The following is a 17,874-nucleotide window of genomic DNA, read 5'->3' as shown; positions in this document are numbered from 1 at the left end:
AACAACCTTGGTGAGGCCTGCCTGTGGGCCAGAGCAGCTTCCCCTGATGTATACACACTTTTTTTCATAATATTTCCTTTCTGTGGCTTTTCTTGGGATGCAGCCACTCAGTCCTGCAGGAAGGTGCAGTCTTAGAAACAGCTTAGGGAAGTTGGGATTCCTCCTCCTGGGTACGGTGTCTGAGAAACTATTTGTTCCCATCTGCTTATTGCCCTGCTGCCCAAAAGATTGAGGGGACACCTTTCTTTTCTTTTTTTAAGATTTATTTATTTTATTACAAAGTCAGATATACAGACAGGAGGAGAGAGAGAGGAAGATCTTCCATCCGATGACTCACTCCCCAAGTGAGCACACCGGCTGGTGCTGTGCCGATCCAAAGCCAGGAATCCAGAACCTCTTCCGGGTCTCCCACGTGGGTGCAGGTCCCAAAGCCTTGGGCCATCCTGGACTGCTTTCCCAGGCCACAAGCAGGGAGCTGGATGGGAAGTGGAGGGGCCGGGATTAGAACCGGCGCCCATATGGGATCCCGGGGCATTCAAGGGGAGGACTTTAGCCGCTAGGCTAAAGATCATTCTTGATATAAAAAAAAAATCTTGGGGCTGGCGCTAAGTCTGTTGTGGCACCAGGATCCTATTTGGGATCCAGTTCGAGTTCCAGCTGTTCCACTTCTGATCCAGCTTCCTGATTATGGTCTGAGAGAGCGGGGAAGGATTGCTGAAGTCCCTGGTTTCCTGCACCCTTGTGTGGGACCCAAAAGAAGTTCCTGGCTCCTGGCTTTGGATCAGTTCAGCTCCAAGTGTTGGGGCAATTTGGAGAGTGAACTAGAGGATTAAAAATGTGTGTGTGTGTGTGTGTGTGTGTGTAATTCTGTCTTTTAAATAAAAATAGATAAACCTTTAAAAAAAAAAAAAAAACTTCAGCACACCACTAGGTTGGTTGGTTGGTTGACTGTTTTTTAAACTTTGATCAAAGAGTAACTTGGTAAATAACATTTGTCCTTGGCCTGGTGGCTCTCGTAGTCATGTGTCAGAATGTTTCAGAACAGCACCAACTTTTTTGTGAAACCCTCAGAGCTGAACTAACCCTTTATGCCTCTACGCCACTGAACACAGCCATGGCTGGTGAAGTCACTTGTGTCTTGAGGCCATTTGATTGCTTCTTTAGATGGCTGTTGTTCCCAGTTAAGCACGTTTCTTTTTTAAGATCTATTTATTGTTATTTGAAAGGCAGAGTTACAAAGAGAGAAGAAGACACAGAGAGGTCTTCCATCTGCTGGCTCACTCCCCCAGTTGCTGCAGTGGCCAGAGCTGGGCCAGTTCAAAGGCAGGAGCTTCTTTCAGGTATCCCACAGGGGTGCAAAGGTGCAGGGGCCCAAGGACTTGAGCCATCCTCCCCTGCTTTCCCGGGATGTCAGCAGGGAGCCAGACTGGAAGTAGAACATCCAGGACTAGAACCAGCACTTGTATGGAATGTTGGTACCACAAGCTGGGGCTTAGCGTGCTTTGCCAAGGTACATGCCCTCTTCTATTTATGGGTCTCTAGTTATCTGTCTGATAAGTATTAGGTTGATTATCTTAAACATTTCAAGCAAGTTATTTTGGTGGTTCAAATGGGGAAATGATCATCATTGTCATTTACTATAATGTTCCTTTTAGAAAATTTGGAAACATACACAGAAATACAAGAAGGAAATGTTTCCTTTAATTTATTTCTGCTACTGATATGTATACATATGTAAAATGGAGATAATGTTAAACATAATTTTATATCTAGCTGCTTTATCATATTATATCAGAACCAGAAAAATAGTCACATTTAATGGATTAAATTTTTGATTAATTTATTTATTTTGAAAGCATTACAGAGTGGTAGAGGGAGAAAGATCTTCCATCCACTGGTTCATTCCCCAAATGGCCACAATGACTAGCACTGGGTCAGGCTGAAGACTGGAGCCAGGTGCTTTATCCAGGTATTTTGCATAGGTAGTTGGAACCCAAGCAGTTGAGCCGTCTTTTTCTGCTTTTCCCAGGCCATTAGTAGAGAGCAAAGTAGGAAGTAGAGCATCCAGGACTTGAACCAGTCTCCATATGAGAGGCTGGCTTTACAAATGGTGGCTACCACTAAACCACATTGCTGGTCCTTCATGTATCAACTTTTTAAAATATCTGGGTTTTTTTTTTTATTTATTTGAAGGGCAGAGAGAGAGAGAGCAACTTCTAGTTCTATACTGGGCCAAAGCCAAGGGCCAGGAACTCCATCTAGGTCTCCACACAGGTGGCAGGGGCTCAACTACTTAGGCCATCTTCTACTGCCTTCCCAGGCACATTAGCAGGAAGCTGAATTAAAAGCAGAGCAGCTGGGACTCATATCAGTATTGATGTGTACCTCCTACAAAGAAAAAAAATTAGTTCTAATAATAAGACCATTTTAATAAGTCCAGGTAGGTTAGTTCATGGAAAGAGGACTAGGTTAAAAATAAGTCTAGTTATTTTGCTTGTGGCCTTTGACAAGCCAATACTCCTTTGGTCTTACCTACTAGGCATATGGCACTGTTCTAAGCTCTTACTAACAAAAGAGCTTAAATGTTTGCTACAGCTTCATTGCTTAATGTTTTGTGTTGGTCAATTTGCCTTGATGTTTTTAGTAAAGTTAAGTAATTTTAATATGATTTGTGCAACAAGATTAAGGTAAAAATTAAAAAGATAAAAATTCAAATGACAGTTCAGTCCACCATTTTGAAATAATGAGAGCTCCAAGAGCAAATAAGACATTTCTGCTTTGCTTATTACCCCACCTAGAACATCTCATCCTGACTGCTCAATACATACTCTTGATAAATGAAGCATTTGCTGTATATCAATTTTGCAAACCTGTAGCGATCAATACATTTTAAACAGCTCCTAAACTGATTCGGTGAAATTGTCAGTTACGTAGTAATTGCCAAGAAATGTCACCAGACTGAATGATGGCTAGACTGCATTGTGCGTCAGTTACAGGTGAGTTTCACTGAGCTAGCGGAGACCATAATGTCAGGAGAGAGGTGATGTCAGAAGCTGGAGTGTTGCTGAATTGTATTTCATGTAATTTTCACAATATCTTGTAGGTCTCTTTTTAGCAAGTGCTGTTTCCTCCCACTCAGACTGTAAATCAGTAACCTGACTTCACAATAGGGAAGAGAAGGAGCACTTCCCTTTCTATACAAAACTGTTGACATTTCATACTGAGCGCTGTGTTCCAAAATGAACTGTTTTATGTTTTAAAATTATACACAGTCTCCTGATTATGTCCATTTATGTTCAGGATATCTAGAAACTTTTTTTTTTACAGGTAATTAGGGAATAGAGATAGTAATGTCTCTCCAAAGTTGTCTCTAAAAAATTATTGCATGTTTAATTTCAACATCTAATACATGTAATTATACCTTTAGTAAGCCCTTTCAGTCTTGTGATTGTTAACCCAGTCACTGAAGCTGCGCCAGGAAACACCTGCACATGCTCCCTACAGCTGCCGCTAATGAGTATCCGCTCTGTCCCTGTTGCTCTCAAAGCACTTAAAGATGAAGGGGCAAGCATTTCACCCAAGGTTAAGATGGTCACTAAGACACCCACATTTCACATGGGAGTACCCGAATTTGACGCTCCTGACTCCAGTTCCCTGCTAAAGTGCATCCTGGAAGGCAGCATTAGTTGGATTCCTGCCCCCCACCTGGGAAACCTGGTCTGAGTTCCTAGTTCCTGGTTCCTGGCTTCAGTCCCACCCATTCCCACCCATTCCCAGCTAGCCAGGCCTTTGAGAAGGGAAGTAACCTGTTAGAGGATTCTCTCTGTCTCTCTCTCTCTCTTTTTCTCTGTCTGTCTCTCTGCCTCTCAAATAATTTTTAAGAGCTTTTCAATAGAGATACCTATTCTGTCTATAGATGTTCACACTCTATACAAATGTTGTCATTTTGGACTGCAATACACCTGGATATAGAACCTTTTGCAGAGCCACGGGGAGCTTATCAATCACCTGCTGTTAGCTGGCACTCCTCACAAGGCAGACTTGCCCATTCAGCACCACGTGTAGTGGTAGGGGGAGTTGAATGCCAGTGCTGAGTCTTTCCTGCACACCGTGTTGTCACAGCACTAGCTTGGAAAGTTCAGGGGCCCACCAGCCAAACTCAGGGTAGAAACGCCAGAAGCCTCAGCTAGTTACACTTAATTTCCAGTGTGGTTGTGGGAACTTTTCACTACTGCTATTCATGGGGTGGATTTTGTAGCTTTTGTATACAAAAAAGGGAAAGAATGTATAATCCCTGTAAAAAAAAAAAAAAACAGAAATATGGGAATTGCCGTTTTTACAAACTCAGTAACATAGTAGACACAAATACCAACCAATAGCTGGTGAAGAGTATGCATAGAAAACACTGGGAGCCACTGCGTTATACTGATTTAACTGACAGCAGATCTAGTTTGAAAGGAGTTAGTACCCACGTATTTCCTAGAAAGGGGCTCCTTCATGCTAGATGGAAAGAAAATTGAAAAGACCTGGTGGAAAGTGCATTGGTGGGAAGGCAGCTTTTGGCAGCCCAGCTGTAAGGAAAGCCCCAGAATAAGAAAGAAGTGCCAGGTGGAGGGGAGGCAGGACTGGGGTCACCTATGAAACAAGCAGGGTTCTTATGCAGTGTCTGAAAGAAATATCAGTTCCAGGGTTTGGAGGCAAGGTGATGCGAATGCCAGACCCTCCCCTTCCTTCACTTCCCTAAGAGTATGTTTAACACACTCCAAAAAAGAGGGACCTAGACAGGGGAGCCTGGTGCCTGGAAGCACCTCAGCGTGGTATGGAAGCTGTCTTCCCTGTCTTCTCCCGGGTCTGATTTGCACATGGAGAAGTGTGGAGAGTATGCTCAGGCCACCGCCTGGAGCCCATGATGGAGACAGGAGCATGGCTGTCCCTAGCTGCCGTCCACGCTTGCCCTTGGCATCTCCTTTGCTGCACAGCACTAACCTAGAGAGAAAGGAGTATCAGGAACTCATAGTGCCAGCACGTTGAGAGAATTGTCTGATGACAGGGGACAAATGGGGGAATGATCCAAGTAATGACAAAATACAGCGCATCTTTTGTTTGAATGTGTTTCTCCTTCTAAATGTATATTAATGATCAATAACCAGTAGCAAATCTTAAACAACTAACCTTGTTGCTTATAAAATTGGATAAGGCTGGTTTTCTGGACCTCTTTACATTTTGCTAAAGCAGTCATGCTTAACATATTCTTTAAAAGAAAAAAAAGATTATTTTTATTGGAAAAGCAGATATACAAAGAGGAGGAGAGACAGAGAGGAAGATCTTCCATCCAATGATTCACTTCCCAAGAGAATGCAATGGCCAGAGCTGAGCCGATCTGAAGCCAGGAGCCTTTCTTAGGTCTCCCATGCTGGTGCAGGGTCCCAAGGCTTTGGGCTGTCCTCAACTGATTTCCCAGGCCCCAAGCCGGGAGCTGGATGAGATCCGGTGTATGCAAGGCAAGGACTTTAACCGCTGAGCTAGCGTGCTGGACCCACTTAACATATTTTATTTTAGCTCTACTAAGCGTACTTTAAGTAGCTGAAATGTGATGTATTAAATAAAAGTGTGTCAGACATGTGTTCACCTAGAAGTTATTATTTCTTTTAAAATGGCTTACTTCAAGAACTTGACAGTTAAAGCTTTTCAGTTCTACAGGGGAAAAGGCAGCATAATCAATCAATGCACATGCATATATAAATTTACTTATTTATATGTTTATTTTGGAAGGCAGAGAGATAGAGACTGAAATCTCCCAACTCCTGGTTCATTCCCCAGATGCCCACGACAGCGAGGGCTGGACCGGGGCAAAGCCTGGAGACAGGAGCTCAGGCTGGGTCTCTCATGTCGCATGCATGCAGTGCCTTAACTTTAACACCAAGCACCTACCTACCCCGTAAGTCTACCTACAAACCAAGATTATTTGTTTTCATTTTTTTTAAGATTTACTTATTGTTATTGCAAATTCAGATATACAGAGGGGAGGAGAGACAGAGAGGAAGATCTCCTGTCCCTGATTCACTCCCCAAGTGGCCGCAACGGCTGATACTGTGCCAATCTGAAACCAGGAGCCTGGAGCCTCTTCGAGGTCTCCCATGTGGGTGCAGGGTCCCAAAACTTTGGCCTGTCCTCGACTGCTTTCCTAGGCCATGAGCAGGGAGCTGGATGGGAAGCACGGCCATCAGGATTAGAACCGGCACCCATATGGTATCTTGGCACATGCCAGGCGAGGACTTTAGCCACTAGGCCATCATGCCAGGCCCATTTGTTTTCATTTCTACCAATCTAATAGTATCCTCATACACAGTTACCTGTATGTTACATATAGCCAATTTTTAAAAATGCAGTCATTCTACATTCTTTTATTTTTAAGATTAGTTTATTTTTATTTGAAAGGTAGAGTTACAGAAAGACAGATCTTCCATCCACGAGATCACTCCCCAAATGGCTTCAATGGTCAGAGGTGGACCAGTCCAAAGCCTGGAACCAGGAGCTTTTTCTGGGTCTCCTGTGAGGTAGCAGGAGCCCAAGGACTTAGCCATCTTCTGTTGCTCTCCCAGACTCAGTAGCAGGGAGCTGGATCAGAAGTGGAACAGCCAGGACTCAAACTAGCACACAGATGGGATACTGGCACTGCTGGCAAAGGCTTAGCTTGCTATACCATGGCACCAGCACCAGATTTTTTTTTAAAAAAAGACTTATTTATTTTTATTGAGAAATCAGATTTACAGAGACAGGAGAGACAGAATGATCTTCCATCCATTTGTTCACTCCCCAAATGACTGCAACAGCCAGAGCTAAGCCAATCTGAAGCCAGGAGTTTCTTCCAGGTCTCCCAGGTGGATTCAGGACGCCAAGGCTTTGGCCCATCCTGCACTACTTTCCCAGGCCATAAGCAAGGAGCTGGATGGAAAGTGGAGCAGCTGGGACACGAACCAGTGCTGATGGGATCCTCAGGTAGAGGATTAGCCAACTGAGCCATCGTTCTGGGCCCCAGCACCAGATACTTTTAAACATTTCTTGAGCTCTTAAGCATTATTGACTCATCTAGGAATTTTTTTTTTCTTTTATGTTTTTTTTTTTTGTCATCTAGGAATTTTTACCCAGAAACATTGCTATCATTTATAGTTCTCTGTGGCTACAGTTATAATATACACTAGTTTTCCAGAAACAGTAGAAAATGTTTAAATCCTCAGGTCATTGCCTTACTTTCCCTAATACTAAACAGATTTTCCAAGCAAGGATGGGTATTTGTTTCCTGAGGATCATACTTAATGGCCAGGTGAATCTTAAAATGAAAATTTTAAAATGTCATTAATATACATTTTTTTCCTTTTACTGGAAAATCATTTCATTGTTATCAAATGTGTTTCTGCACCTACATAGGGCATGACTAAGGTGCTCTGTCGTCAACGTGAACTGGTCAGTAGCATTTATTAAACATTTGCACAAAGGATGCTAGTTGAGTTAATGTCCCCAGTAGGGTAGCAAAATTAACAAATAAATTAATTAACCCTTGTTTACATTCTGTTTGAAAGCCTGGATTTTAAGTAAGGCTTTGTCAATGGTATTAGCTGAGCTTGGTTTACAAACTAAAAGTGCAAGACCTGTGAAAGCCAAAGTCTTTGTGGCATGCAATCAGGGGAAAACTCTCCTTAATTAACTCTGGGGCTTAAAGGGTAGATAAAAAGATCATTGCAGGACGCACCAATTGTCCTGCCCAGATTTGAGTCTTAGCAGATATTGGAGTGTGTGCTGAATAACTGAAGGGACCGTGTGGCTAGTTACAGGGAAGGAGGGCCAGATTTCAAGACAAAAGACTGGAATCAAGCCAAAGTGGTTTGCCCACTTGCTAGCCTGAAACCAGATTGGTGGCCAGGCTCTGCATTGTGTCTAGTTATTTAATGACTAGCTTAATCAAAATTATAAAATAAAATAATGATAAGAGAACTGGTATGAATACTTTTTAAATTAATTTGTGTGACAATAGGAGCAAAAGGCTATACAAATATTGTCTAATTTAAATGTCTAATCTTGATCTTGCTGTGTTTGTATTCACTGTCCAAAACTATTAGAAAAGCTCTATGAACTACTGCACACACCCCTTAATTTGCCAGACATGGATCCAAAGGAGCTGGATTTTTGCAGTCTCAGACAATTGAAACCACTGCTATGCCATCAGCAATGAAGAATCATCCCAAATGCCCAAACCTAGTGCCTTTTTCGTTCTGCAAGGATCCACAATTCCCAGCATTTCCTGTTGCATCCCTTCCTCTCTTACTCCTCGTCCTGCCTGCTTCTCCGGGTCTCTGCAATGCTGAGCAAAGCTGCCTGGCGTTTGCAGAGTGCAGACTTCTAGTTAACCTGGAGCAAGCTTTGATGGGAGATGGTGCTCCGCGCAGTGGCTGTGAAACTTGGACACTCTCCCCAGATGTCAGCACCCAGCCATAGTCCGTTTCTTCCTGAACTTGTATGTTAACTTTTCCTAGCTTCAATCTTCCGACTCTCCCTAGAAGAGTGAATGTGTTAGATCTTGACTGCTTGCTTACATGTTATTCAATGGATTGTATCGTGGAATGTTCAGTACCATGTTCTGAACAGTATACATCTGTGAATATCTGTACAGCACATATACACACATGCAGGCACGCACCATGCATGGCGTGGGCTCATTTCCTAGGTAAACAAATGACAAAGTGTTTGCTTATGTTCATTTGCTTACACAAGACAGCAGAAAACACCATGCTGAAATGTAAAATAACCAGGCCCCAATAACTACCTCCCTGAGCTAAGAGATTTAAGTAATCATCTTGGTTTCTTGGAAAAACCAGTAATAGCTAGTGACCGTTCGGGGCGCCTTACATAGTAGCCATACACAAAACCGCACGCGCATGCCTGATAACGTGCACTTATTTCTGCACCCCACCCTGCTGCTTGCAAAGTGGAAATCAGCCAGCCCTGCCCTCTCTGCAGGCCTGTCCTTTTGCATGTCAGAGTTCCAGCCAAACTAAAGACTGAATTTCAATCCAAGTAAAATATCTGAGGCCATTGCCTGAGCCAAAAATAAAAACACGGCAGGAGGAAGACTTGACTTGAACGGAGCAGGAGCGTTTCAGTGACCTCAGCTTGGGGCAGGGGCCTCTGGCAGCTTCCTGTGACCTCCCCATGTGCAGCTGGACTCTGGAAGGGTGCAGACAAAGCCATCGAGCCTGGCTCTAATTGGTCTCACATCATCGGCATTCCAGAACAGGAAACTGTCTGCAGCCAGGAATTTTTGCTTCTCTGCCATAATATCAGAGAAGCCAGCCTTCCCGCTGCACACATTTCGCTCTGCTGGCCTGCAGCACGTTTGTTTTCTTGCTTGCAGTACCTGTAATGAGAACATCAAGTCTGTCCAATCTCTTGGCAAGGGTCTCTTAAGATTTCTAGGTGAGGAACTTCCCTCTCACTTGCTGTAGGACAGTAAGCTAATATTGAGCTCAAAGATTGTTCAGAAAAATGTATAGTCTCATTCCAGGGTACATTGACTAAGCCGCCAAGTGAGATTTGCATTGCCTCAGAACAGTGGAGATTTTCCCGTACTCCAATCCTGGACTGCCCAGGTACACACAGTAATTCGCAGTGTTGTCCCAGTCAGCGGAAGCAGAACTCTAATTCTTCCTTCCTAGACCCACACCCAATGGCACATCCAATGCTGAAACATAGCGGTTTTGCTCCAGTGCAGCCATCTCAATGGTTAAAACACCAAACTATTTCCATATAGGGTGGTCAATGTCTGTTGCCTCTAGCCAGCCTTTCCCTGCCCCTAAAACACCCCACAGCTTTTAACAATTCTGTTTTGTTCTTGGGGAGGGGGTGCTGATGGGGCCTGGGAGAAGGCTTAAAAAGGAATCCTTGAGGTTCAACTGAGATTTTATGAGTTAGCAGCAGAGTTAGCTCTTTTTGGCAGAGTTCCTGATAATGCCAGCTTCCATATACACAAGTTCCTATAAGCTGTTTCATAGCTTGATTAACCAGTGCAAGTGAATAAAATGAAAAGCAATGCTATATACATTAAGACTTATCTCATTCAGTCCTCGCTTGTCAGCCACACTTTCTGAGCAAGAAGCAACGCATAAGCTCAGGCCCCCAGACCTGGGAGTAAAAACACTTAGAGAGAGGAGGGCACAGCCCACGGAAGCAACCCCCTCCCCAGCCACGCACAGAATCTGCAGGTTATAAAAAGCAGTCGCATCTAACCCAGCCTTCTCTTTGACTTCTGTAGAGAGTGAGTCTTAGAGATAATTGTCCAAGGTCACTGCGATGCAGAGGCCAACCTGGGCCAAGGCCGCTGGGCTGCTCGTGTCAGTCAAGTTCACCCTCTGCAGTAAGCAGCCTCCTGGATGTTTTACTCACTTCCTTTTCATTACAAACGTTACTGAAATCTAATTTTCACATTTGTGTGGGAAGCAAATGCACAAAATTTTGTCTTAGCTTTGTTAGATGCACTGGATAGGGCATGAAAATGCAAGAAACACTATAGACAGACAGCTCAGAGAGTGTTGGTCAAACAGCAAATAAACATATCTGAGTGTAGTGGGCTTTGGGCATAACAGTTAAGACAGACACATCCACGTTGTAATGGCTGGGTTTGATTCTTCGCTCCAGCTCCTGGAAGGCAACAGGGATGACTCAAGATGTTGGATTCTTGCCAAACAAGCGAGAGCCCTAGATTGAGTTCCTGTTTCCCATCCTCAGCCTGGCCCCATCCTGGCTGTTGTATACACTTGCGGAGTGAGCTGGTAGATGGGAGATGTCACTCACACTCTTTCTCCCTCTCAAATAATGATGAAAATAATAAAAATAGTAATTTAACTATTTATTTATTTAAAAAATTCACCTGTACCCAGCGTGGTAGCTTAGTGGCTAAATCCTTGCCTAACACACACACTGCTCCATTTTCCATCCAGCTCCTTGCTTGTGACCTGGAAAGGCAATGGGGAATGGCAAGGATCCCAGGTGAGCCAGGGGAGGAGTTTGCTACAGGCATCAGTGGGTAGAGGGAAAAGATGCTGCCCGAGATCCTGAAGTGTGCTCTCCGTCCTGTCGGGAGTGCTGTGGCTTGGCTGCCTGGGGAAGCAAGCAACGTATACTTTCAGGAAAGCAGTGGGAAGACCCACTATTGGCTGACTTTGGCCAACAGGCAGATATTTCTCCCTGCGGTCACATTATCTGTGGCACTCAAAAGGCAGGAGGCATGGTCTTTGTTTTGTGTGGTGGACGTCAGCAACCTGAAACCGAGGCCAGCGCTTGTTGCTGCGACTGGCTGACACTAGCTTTCAGTGATGTGTCATGCAAGAACACCACAGGGGCCTTTAGAAGCTCTTCCATCACCTGCTGCAGTTTTCAGCAGAGATGATGACGTTGGTGGATTTCTCTCCTATGGAAGATGCATTTCTGTAAGTTACTTGTGTTAAATTTTATTGCAGAGTCGGGGAGTCAATAAACACTCAAGAGCCAGTGAATCTTTTTAAAGTGAAAAACCCGTCAAGAAGAGCAAAAAACAACCCAGTTAAGAAACTGTCAAGGGATCTGAATAGATTTCTGAAGAGAAACACAAATGGTCAACAAATGCATGAAAAAATGTCCAATATTGCTAGCCACCAGGAAAATGCAACCATGACCACAGTGAGATGTCACCTCGTACAAACACACACATGGCTGTGTGTGTAAGAGAAGGAACCTGGTACACTGTTGGTGTGGATGCAAGCTATTATAGCCATTATGGAGAGCAGCATGGAGGTTCTTTAGAACTAAAAGTAGATCTGCTGTAGGACTTAACCGTGCCACTTCTGGGTATACATACAAAGGAAATGAACAAATGAAAGCGGTAGCTATATTTGCATGTTCATTGCAGCCCTATTCACAGATAACCAAGTTAGAAAATTGGGGTTGGCGCAGTGGTGCAGTGTATTAAGCTGCCGCTGGCAGTGCCAGCATCCCAGATGGGTACAAGTTCAGGTCTTAAATACTTCACTTCTGATCCAGCTCCCTGCTGATGTGTCTGTGAAAACAGCAGAAAATGGCCCAAGTCCCTGAACCCCTGCCACCCACATGAGCGATCCAGAAGAAACGCTCAACCCAAGTTGTTGTAGCTATTTGAGAGGTGAACCAATGGATGGAAGGTGGTGTGTGTGTTTGTCTCTCCTTCTCCCTCTCTGTAACTCTTCCTTTCAAATATATAAACAAATCTTCTAAAGAGAGAGATATATAGGGAATCAAGCAAGGTGTCTATTTGCAGATGAATGGTAAAAAGGTGAGCTATATAATTACTTATTTGTATTTATCTTAAGTATATTTATTTGTTATATTTATAATAATTTGTTATAATTATTATATGTGTATATATAAAATGGAGTATTATTGGGGCATAAAAAATGAAATCTTAACATTTTCTTTTTTTTATTATTTTTGACAATCTTGACATAATTAGGGTAAAAAGGTTCAAGCACTACAGGAAGATGGGCAAGACAATCAATTCCATATTGTTTGCTTAATATATGCAATGTAAAAGGAGATTTTAAGGGAGAAGCCCCACCCAGTCTCCCACCCAACCCAGGTCCCAGATGCGGGGCACGCTCCGAGGTTGTTGCTCAAGTGGTTTTGATAGTTCAGCAGTTCTGAATTGCTGCCACTCTCACCACTCCAAGCACGATGCGATCGTTGGAGAATCCACTGATTGACACAGTCCACCATATAGTCTCCGTCTGCCCAGTACTCCCATCGCCAACATATAGCTGAGGTGGTTGACTGACCCGCTTTGTCCTCTGTCACTTGATGGCTAGCGTTCTGAGCCCGAAAGCTCGATTGGTGGGATCCCCAAAGAAACCTCATCCGAGGTGTTCCCAGACCAGATTCCTGTATGTACTAGCAATAACAGGGCCCAGCACAGTCCATCTCCCCGATCAGCCTGTGGTTGCAGTTGCTGGGTTGGTTCTGTTTCCATCCCTGTCTTCCACTGGAACCAGTGGGTGTTTGCGGTCCAGCCTGGTTCTGCCCAGCACATACTCAGCCCTCGCATAAACCAGTGGGACATTTTCAGCACAGTGAGTCAAACTGGATGGAAGATCATTATGTTAAGTGAAATAAGCCAGACACAAAAATAAAGTGTGTTCTCTCTTACATTTGGAATTTTTTTTTTAATGTGGATCTGATCTTTGTGTAGTGACTTCTAGGGCCTGGGAAGTGTGCGGCGGGGGAGAGGAGGAAGTTTGGTAACAGGTCCTGCAACACAGTAACAAGGTCTAGTGTTGCACAGTATAGTTCGCAATAATGTACTGTCAGCAGAAGACAGAAAGAACAGGTGAGCAGGGCCGGGAGACACCATGCACAGGGAAAAGTCAGAAACCAGACGGCCTAGCCATCTCATTTGGATGGTTGGCCATGTGTCTATGTGTTGAAATACTGTACCATACCCCAGAAAAATGTATTGTGTGTTACTCAGAAACGATTTTTGTAATTTTAAATGAAAAATCCCTCGGAGCAAAGTCATGCCCTTGAAGAGAAACATACCTAAATATCACAGCACCTAATACTGAGCACACTCAAGTTGACTGCTAATACTTTGCCTTTTCTGCATGTTCCATTTTTATTACAAAGTTCTGTGAATTTTGTGTCACAATTTTATCGCAGTCCTATGAATGCTTTCTCTCTCCCCTTCCTTTTCCTACCTTTATTTTCCTTTGAAGAGAAAGTTGAGGGTAGGGGGAGGAGCAACCGTAGATTCTCCAAATTGAGGAATGCCACTGAACAATGATCAATCTAGCCATACAACGTTTCAAAGATACCTGCTGGGTTACAAACTGCTAGAAAATAGGACTTCATTCTATTTTTTAACCATTAATTTTTTTTTATCTCATACCATTTTTTGTTCAGTTACTGACCTTTGACTAGAAGGAGCAGGTGCACTGGTGCCTGCATCACTCCCTGGGTGTTTGTTGCACCAGAAATATCCGATAAGGCTCAGTCTCTTGGCTCACGGGGACCGGGTATCGGCAGAGATAAGGGAGTGGCACTGAGAGAACCCAGTTTTCTCCTTATCAATCACTGCCCTGGGGCAACATCCCTGGGTGGATAAACCACTGACTAACCCAGCAGGGCAAAGGGGCAAGAAGGAGGAAATTTATTTGATAAAGTTATCATTAGTGTCACGTTAGCGATAGGAGGTTACAAAAGTGCGACCCGGGTAGGACAAAGCCACTGCCACTAGGAAGGAAGTGGCCCAATGAGAAGCATGAGGAGCCCTGGAAGTGACCTTCATTCCCCCTGGAGGGAGGGTGCAAGCGGGCAGAGCTGACCCCGCTGGGTGCAGGATGGTGCCACAGAAGGTGATGACCTAGCTGCCATTGGCATGATCCTTCCACATCGGTTTGCTCCTGTTTTCTGTACAGTGAGCAGGAGGGACATGCTTGCAGGCAGCAAATGACCCACAGGGAAGCCGATGCAGCGAGAAAGTGGCAGCCCGAGTCCCTGAGCCCCCGAGGAGTCCGTGACTTGATACGGGTGGTCTGACTTCAAGCCCTGTGCCTTACCGCGCCATGGTGCTGGGCTAGTTCCAGTGGCCAGGTTTCAGCCTAGAAGCATGGCATGTGGGCAGGGGTTCGGCTGAGCTGCCTTGAGCCTTGCAATACAGTCACAGCTCTATCTTCCACCCTTGCACCCCAGGACACCATCAGGAACTGTCCCATGGGCCTGCTTTCTCATGTGTACCATGAAAGAGTTGATGGAGGTGTCCTCAGGTTACCCTAGGGGAGGCTGGGCTGTAGGCAGCCTCCCAGAAAAGCAGCAGTGGCCTGGAGGTGCAGTGGAGGGAGCAGACCCAGGCGGCCCATGAGGCACTTAGCCCATGCCTGCCCGTGCCTGCCCGTGATGGACGCCATATCCAGGTGCTTGCTCAAGCTGTCCTGCTTGGCTGAGCAGGAAACTGAGGCTCAGGCCCAAGTCATTTGCTCCACAAAGTTGTCTTCCTGGGGCTGACACACAATATTCCACAGCCTGGGTGGCCATGACAACATGCACAGACTCCTCAGGGGTCTGGAAGCCTCGGGTCCAGGTGCCAGCAAGGTCCAGGGCTGGTGAGGCCTTTCTTTTGGAAGACAGTGATTCTCTTTCCTTTCTGTTCTCAAATGACCTTCCCGCATTAAGTGAAGTGGCAAGCCAGCTCTCTGGCGTATCTCCTCCTAGGACACTAATCCTGTGGGATCAGGGCGTCACCCTTGTGACCTCACTGGACTTTAATTACCTCTGCCACAGTTTACCTTGATACAGTCATGTGGGAGGTAGGTCTCCAACACATGAATTCTAGGGGGCGCAGTTGAGTCCACAGCAGTCATCCAGTCAGGAAGTGAGCTGCAGCGCCCTGCCCACTCTCCTGACCAGGCTACATTTCCCTGGTCCCTGGAGCTGCCCTGGGCTAGGGACTGCTGGGTGCAGCAGAGGCCCCATCTTCTGGGGCAGCCAGCCACCCCCTTCATGTCACCCTTCCATGTCACTGCCTGCTCCCCACAGGCTAAGAGTGGGGAGGAAGGCCGTCCTTTGGCTAGTCCCCCTGACCCATGAGCCCGCTCGCCAGGCTAAGTGAGTGACAGGCCAGGCCCTGAGGACTGACGCCTTTGCAGACACTGCAGGCTGAGCAGGAGCACACAGGCACGGTTGCCCAGGCTGCTGGGACCAGGCAGCTTCCCTTGGTATTCCCTGAGCCTGGAAGGGTGAGGACTCGGGCCGCATCAGCAAGGCTGTCCCTGGAAAAGCCAGAGTCGAGCTTGTCAGGTACTCATTATCAAAACCCAGGGAGTAAAAACAAGCCCTTCAGACTCCTGTACAGGCCTCCACGAAGCCGAACCCACCACAGGCGAGTCATCCACCGGGAATGTCTCCTCTGTAAATCACACTATCTCTCCTGCGGTTGGGAAAAGTGGGGGGAAAAGTTTTCTTCACCACTCTCTATGCTGAATTTCTCACACTTTTATTACAAATCTGGGAGGGCTTTCCTCCTCTTGAAACACTCACTAAGAGAAAGATCCCAAGGTATTAAGCTACATTTTCACATCCACCCTGCCAGGCAGGTCCCTGGTATGTGAGCAGTGTTGGTTGGTGAGGCTTGGCCCCCAGTGTGCCTTGCTTCCCCCTGGGTTACTGCCCACACTGTTTCTCCTGCACAGAGCTCCTGGTGCTCTGCCCATTGTCACTGTCATCACGGCGCTGCTAGTTGACTGCCAGCCCCCCTCCCTCGTAAGCTGTAATTCTCTCCCCAGCCTCCTGCTAATCAGCAAAGGAGAAAAAAAATGTTTTTCAAGTGAAACTTAACCTTGAGCATTTTGGAAAAGGAAGCAGCCCATTTCAATGAGTCATTTCTCTTCCCATGCGCAGGCATGTCCAGAATCGTGGAAGACTAGCTGGTGCCCTGGCTGCCCTGTGCCACTGGCCCTCGTGCCTTTGCATCACACTTGTTCAGTCCTATTCACCCTGTCCGTGGTTGTTTTTTTGCAGATGTGAAAGCTGTGGAGCTGTTTTTCATTCCGAATGCAAAGAAAAGTCTGTCCCCTGCCCGAGATGTGTCCGTCGAGAGCTGCAGAAGAAGCAGAAATCCTTCTGGCGGCGGCTGAACATGGACGAGAGCCTGGAGGAGGCATGCGCCATGTTTGAACTCTCCTACCAGGACACCTGACTCCGACTGCCCGCCCCCCATCAGGATGCACCCAGCAACACCCACCAGCCCCAGTGGCTTCCTAACTAGCCAGTTAGACCCCTTTGGAAGAGGAGCCTGTCTCATCCTCAACTCGATATAGCTAGATATCTATCTATTTATTTATATATACATATCCCTGTTCGTCCAGTGCATAGTTGTATAAATCATTGTCGGAGGGTTTGCAGAGCCTCTGGGCTACCCGTGCCTGTTTAGCACTTAGCCATGACTTGCAGCCTGCTCACCCCCAAGCACAGAGGGGTTTCCAGGCCAGGCTTCGGTGTCCAGACTTTTTCTCTTCTGGCTCCAGAGCCCATTTATGACACAGCCGCAGGTGGAAGCATTTCCTGCAGTGTGGAGTGCTCCAGGGTATTTCTGAGGTATTTATTTTTAGCTCTCCCAGAGGCTGAGGTGACCCAGGCAAGCACCCCTCATCATGGGATTCATGAGAAAATGTTTAAAACCCAAGAATGCTCTAGGCCCCAGAACCCTTTGGCCCTCTTGCCTCAGTTCCTCCCCGAGACGGAAGGGGCACCTAGGCAAGGGGCTGTGGCGGGGCTCCTGATGCGAAAGGAGAGCTGGTTCTGCTTGGGGTTGATGTCAGAAGGAAGAGGCCTCAGTAAGCTGTAACAGGCGGTTGCAGGTCTGTTTGCTGGTACAAATGGTGGGTCCAGCTAGATGCTGTGACTGTCCACTGCACCTGCCAGGCTGGAAACAGCTGTCAAGACCTGTTTTCCAAGGGTGTCGTGGGTGATATTTTACACATCCTAGAATTGTGGTCAAAGCCATGGGTGTATTGGCTGGTACACAGGGTATATAGCTCCTGTGCAAGCCACTCCTGCCTGGCAGCTTACAATGCTTTGTTTCTCACTGTTCCGCACTGCACTTCCCTGTGGACATTTGTCAGTGTAGCCACTCTGGCTTTCTCATTGTTTTAGTCGATTAAAAACATCATAATAACATGGAACTTCAGATACCAACCTTTTTTTTTTTTTCAGATTTATTTATTTAACTGAAAGGTAGAGTTAGAGAGAGGGGGAGATAGAGAGAGGTTTTCCATTGGCTGCTTTACCCAGAGATGGCCGCAACAGTCAGAGCTGGGCCAATTT

At 45.9% G+C, this 17,874-nt stretch overlaps 1 protein-coding gene across 1 annotated transcript in view; it reads left to right on the top strand.

Moving 5' to 3' along the window:
* Nucleotides 1-17,577, top strand: part of PLEKHM3 (pleckstrin homology domain containing M3) — a 212,803-nt gene extending 195,226 nt beyond the window's left edge. The window contains exon 8 of the mRNA XM_004576885.2: nt 16,570-17,577. Coding sequence (XP_004576942.2) covers nt 16,570-16,747 — 178 coding nt within the window. The 3' untranslated portion in view covers nt 16,748-17,577. The remainder of the gene's footprint in view (nt 1-16,569) is intronic.
* Nucleotides 17,578-17,874: the final 297 nt, after the last annotated feature.

The sequence above is a fragment of the Ochotona princeps genome, chromosome 5, assembly GCF_030435755.1.
Source record: "Ochotona princeps isolate mOchPri1 chromosome 5, mOchPri1.hap1, whole genome shotgun sequence".
In the NCBI taxonomy this organism is placed as follows: domain Eukaryota; kingdom Metazoa; phylum Chordata; class Mammalia; order Lagomorpha; family Ochotonidae; genus Ochotona; species Ochotona princeps.
This window is presented reverse-complemented; position numbering and strand designations above follow the sequence as displayed.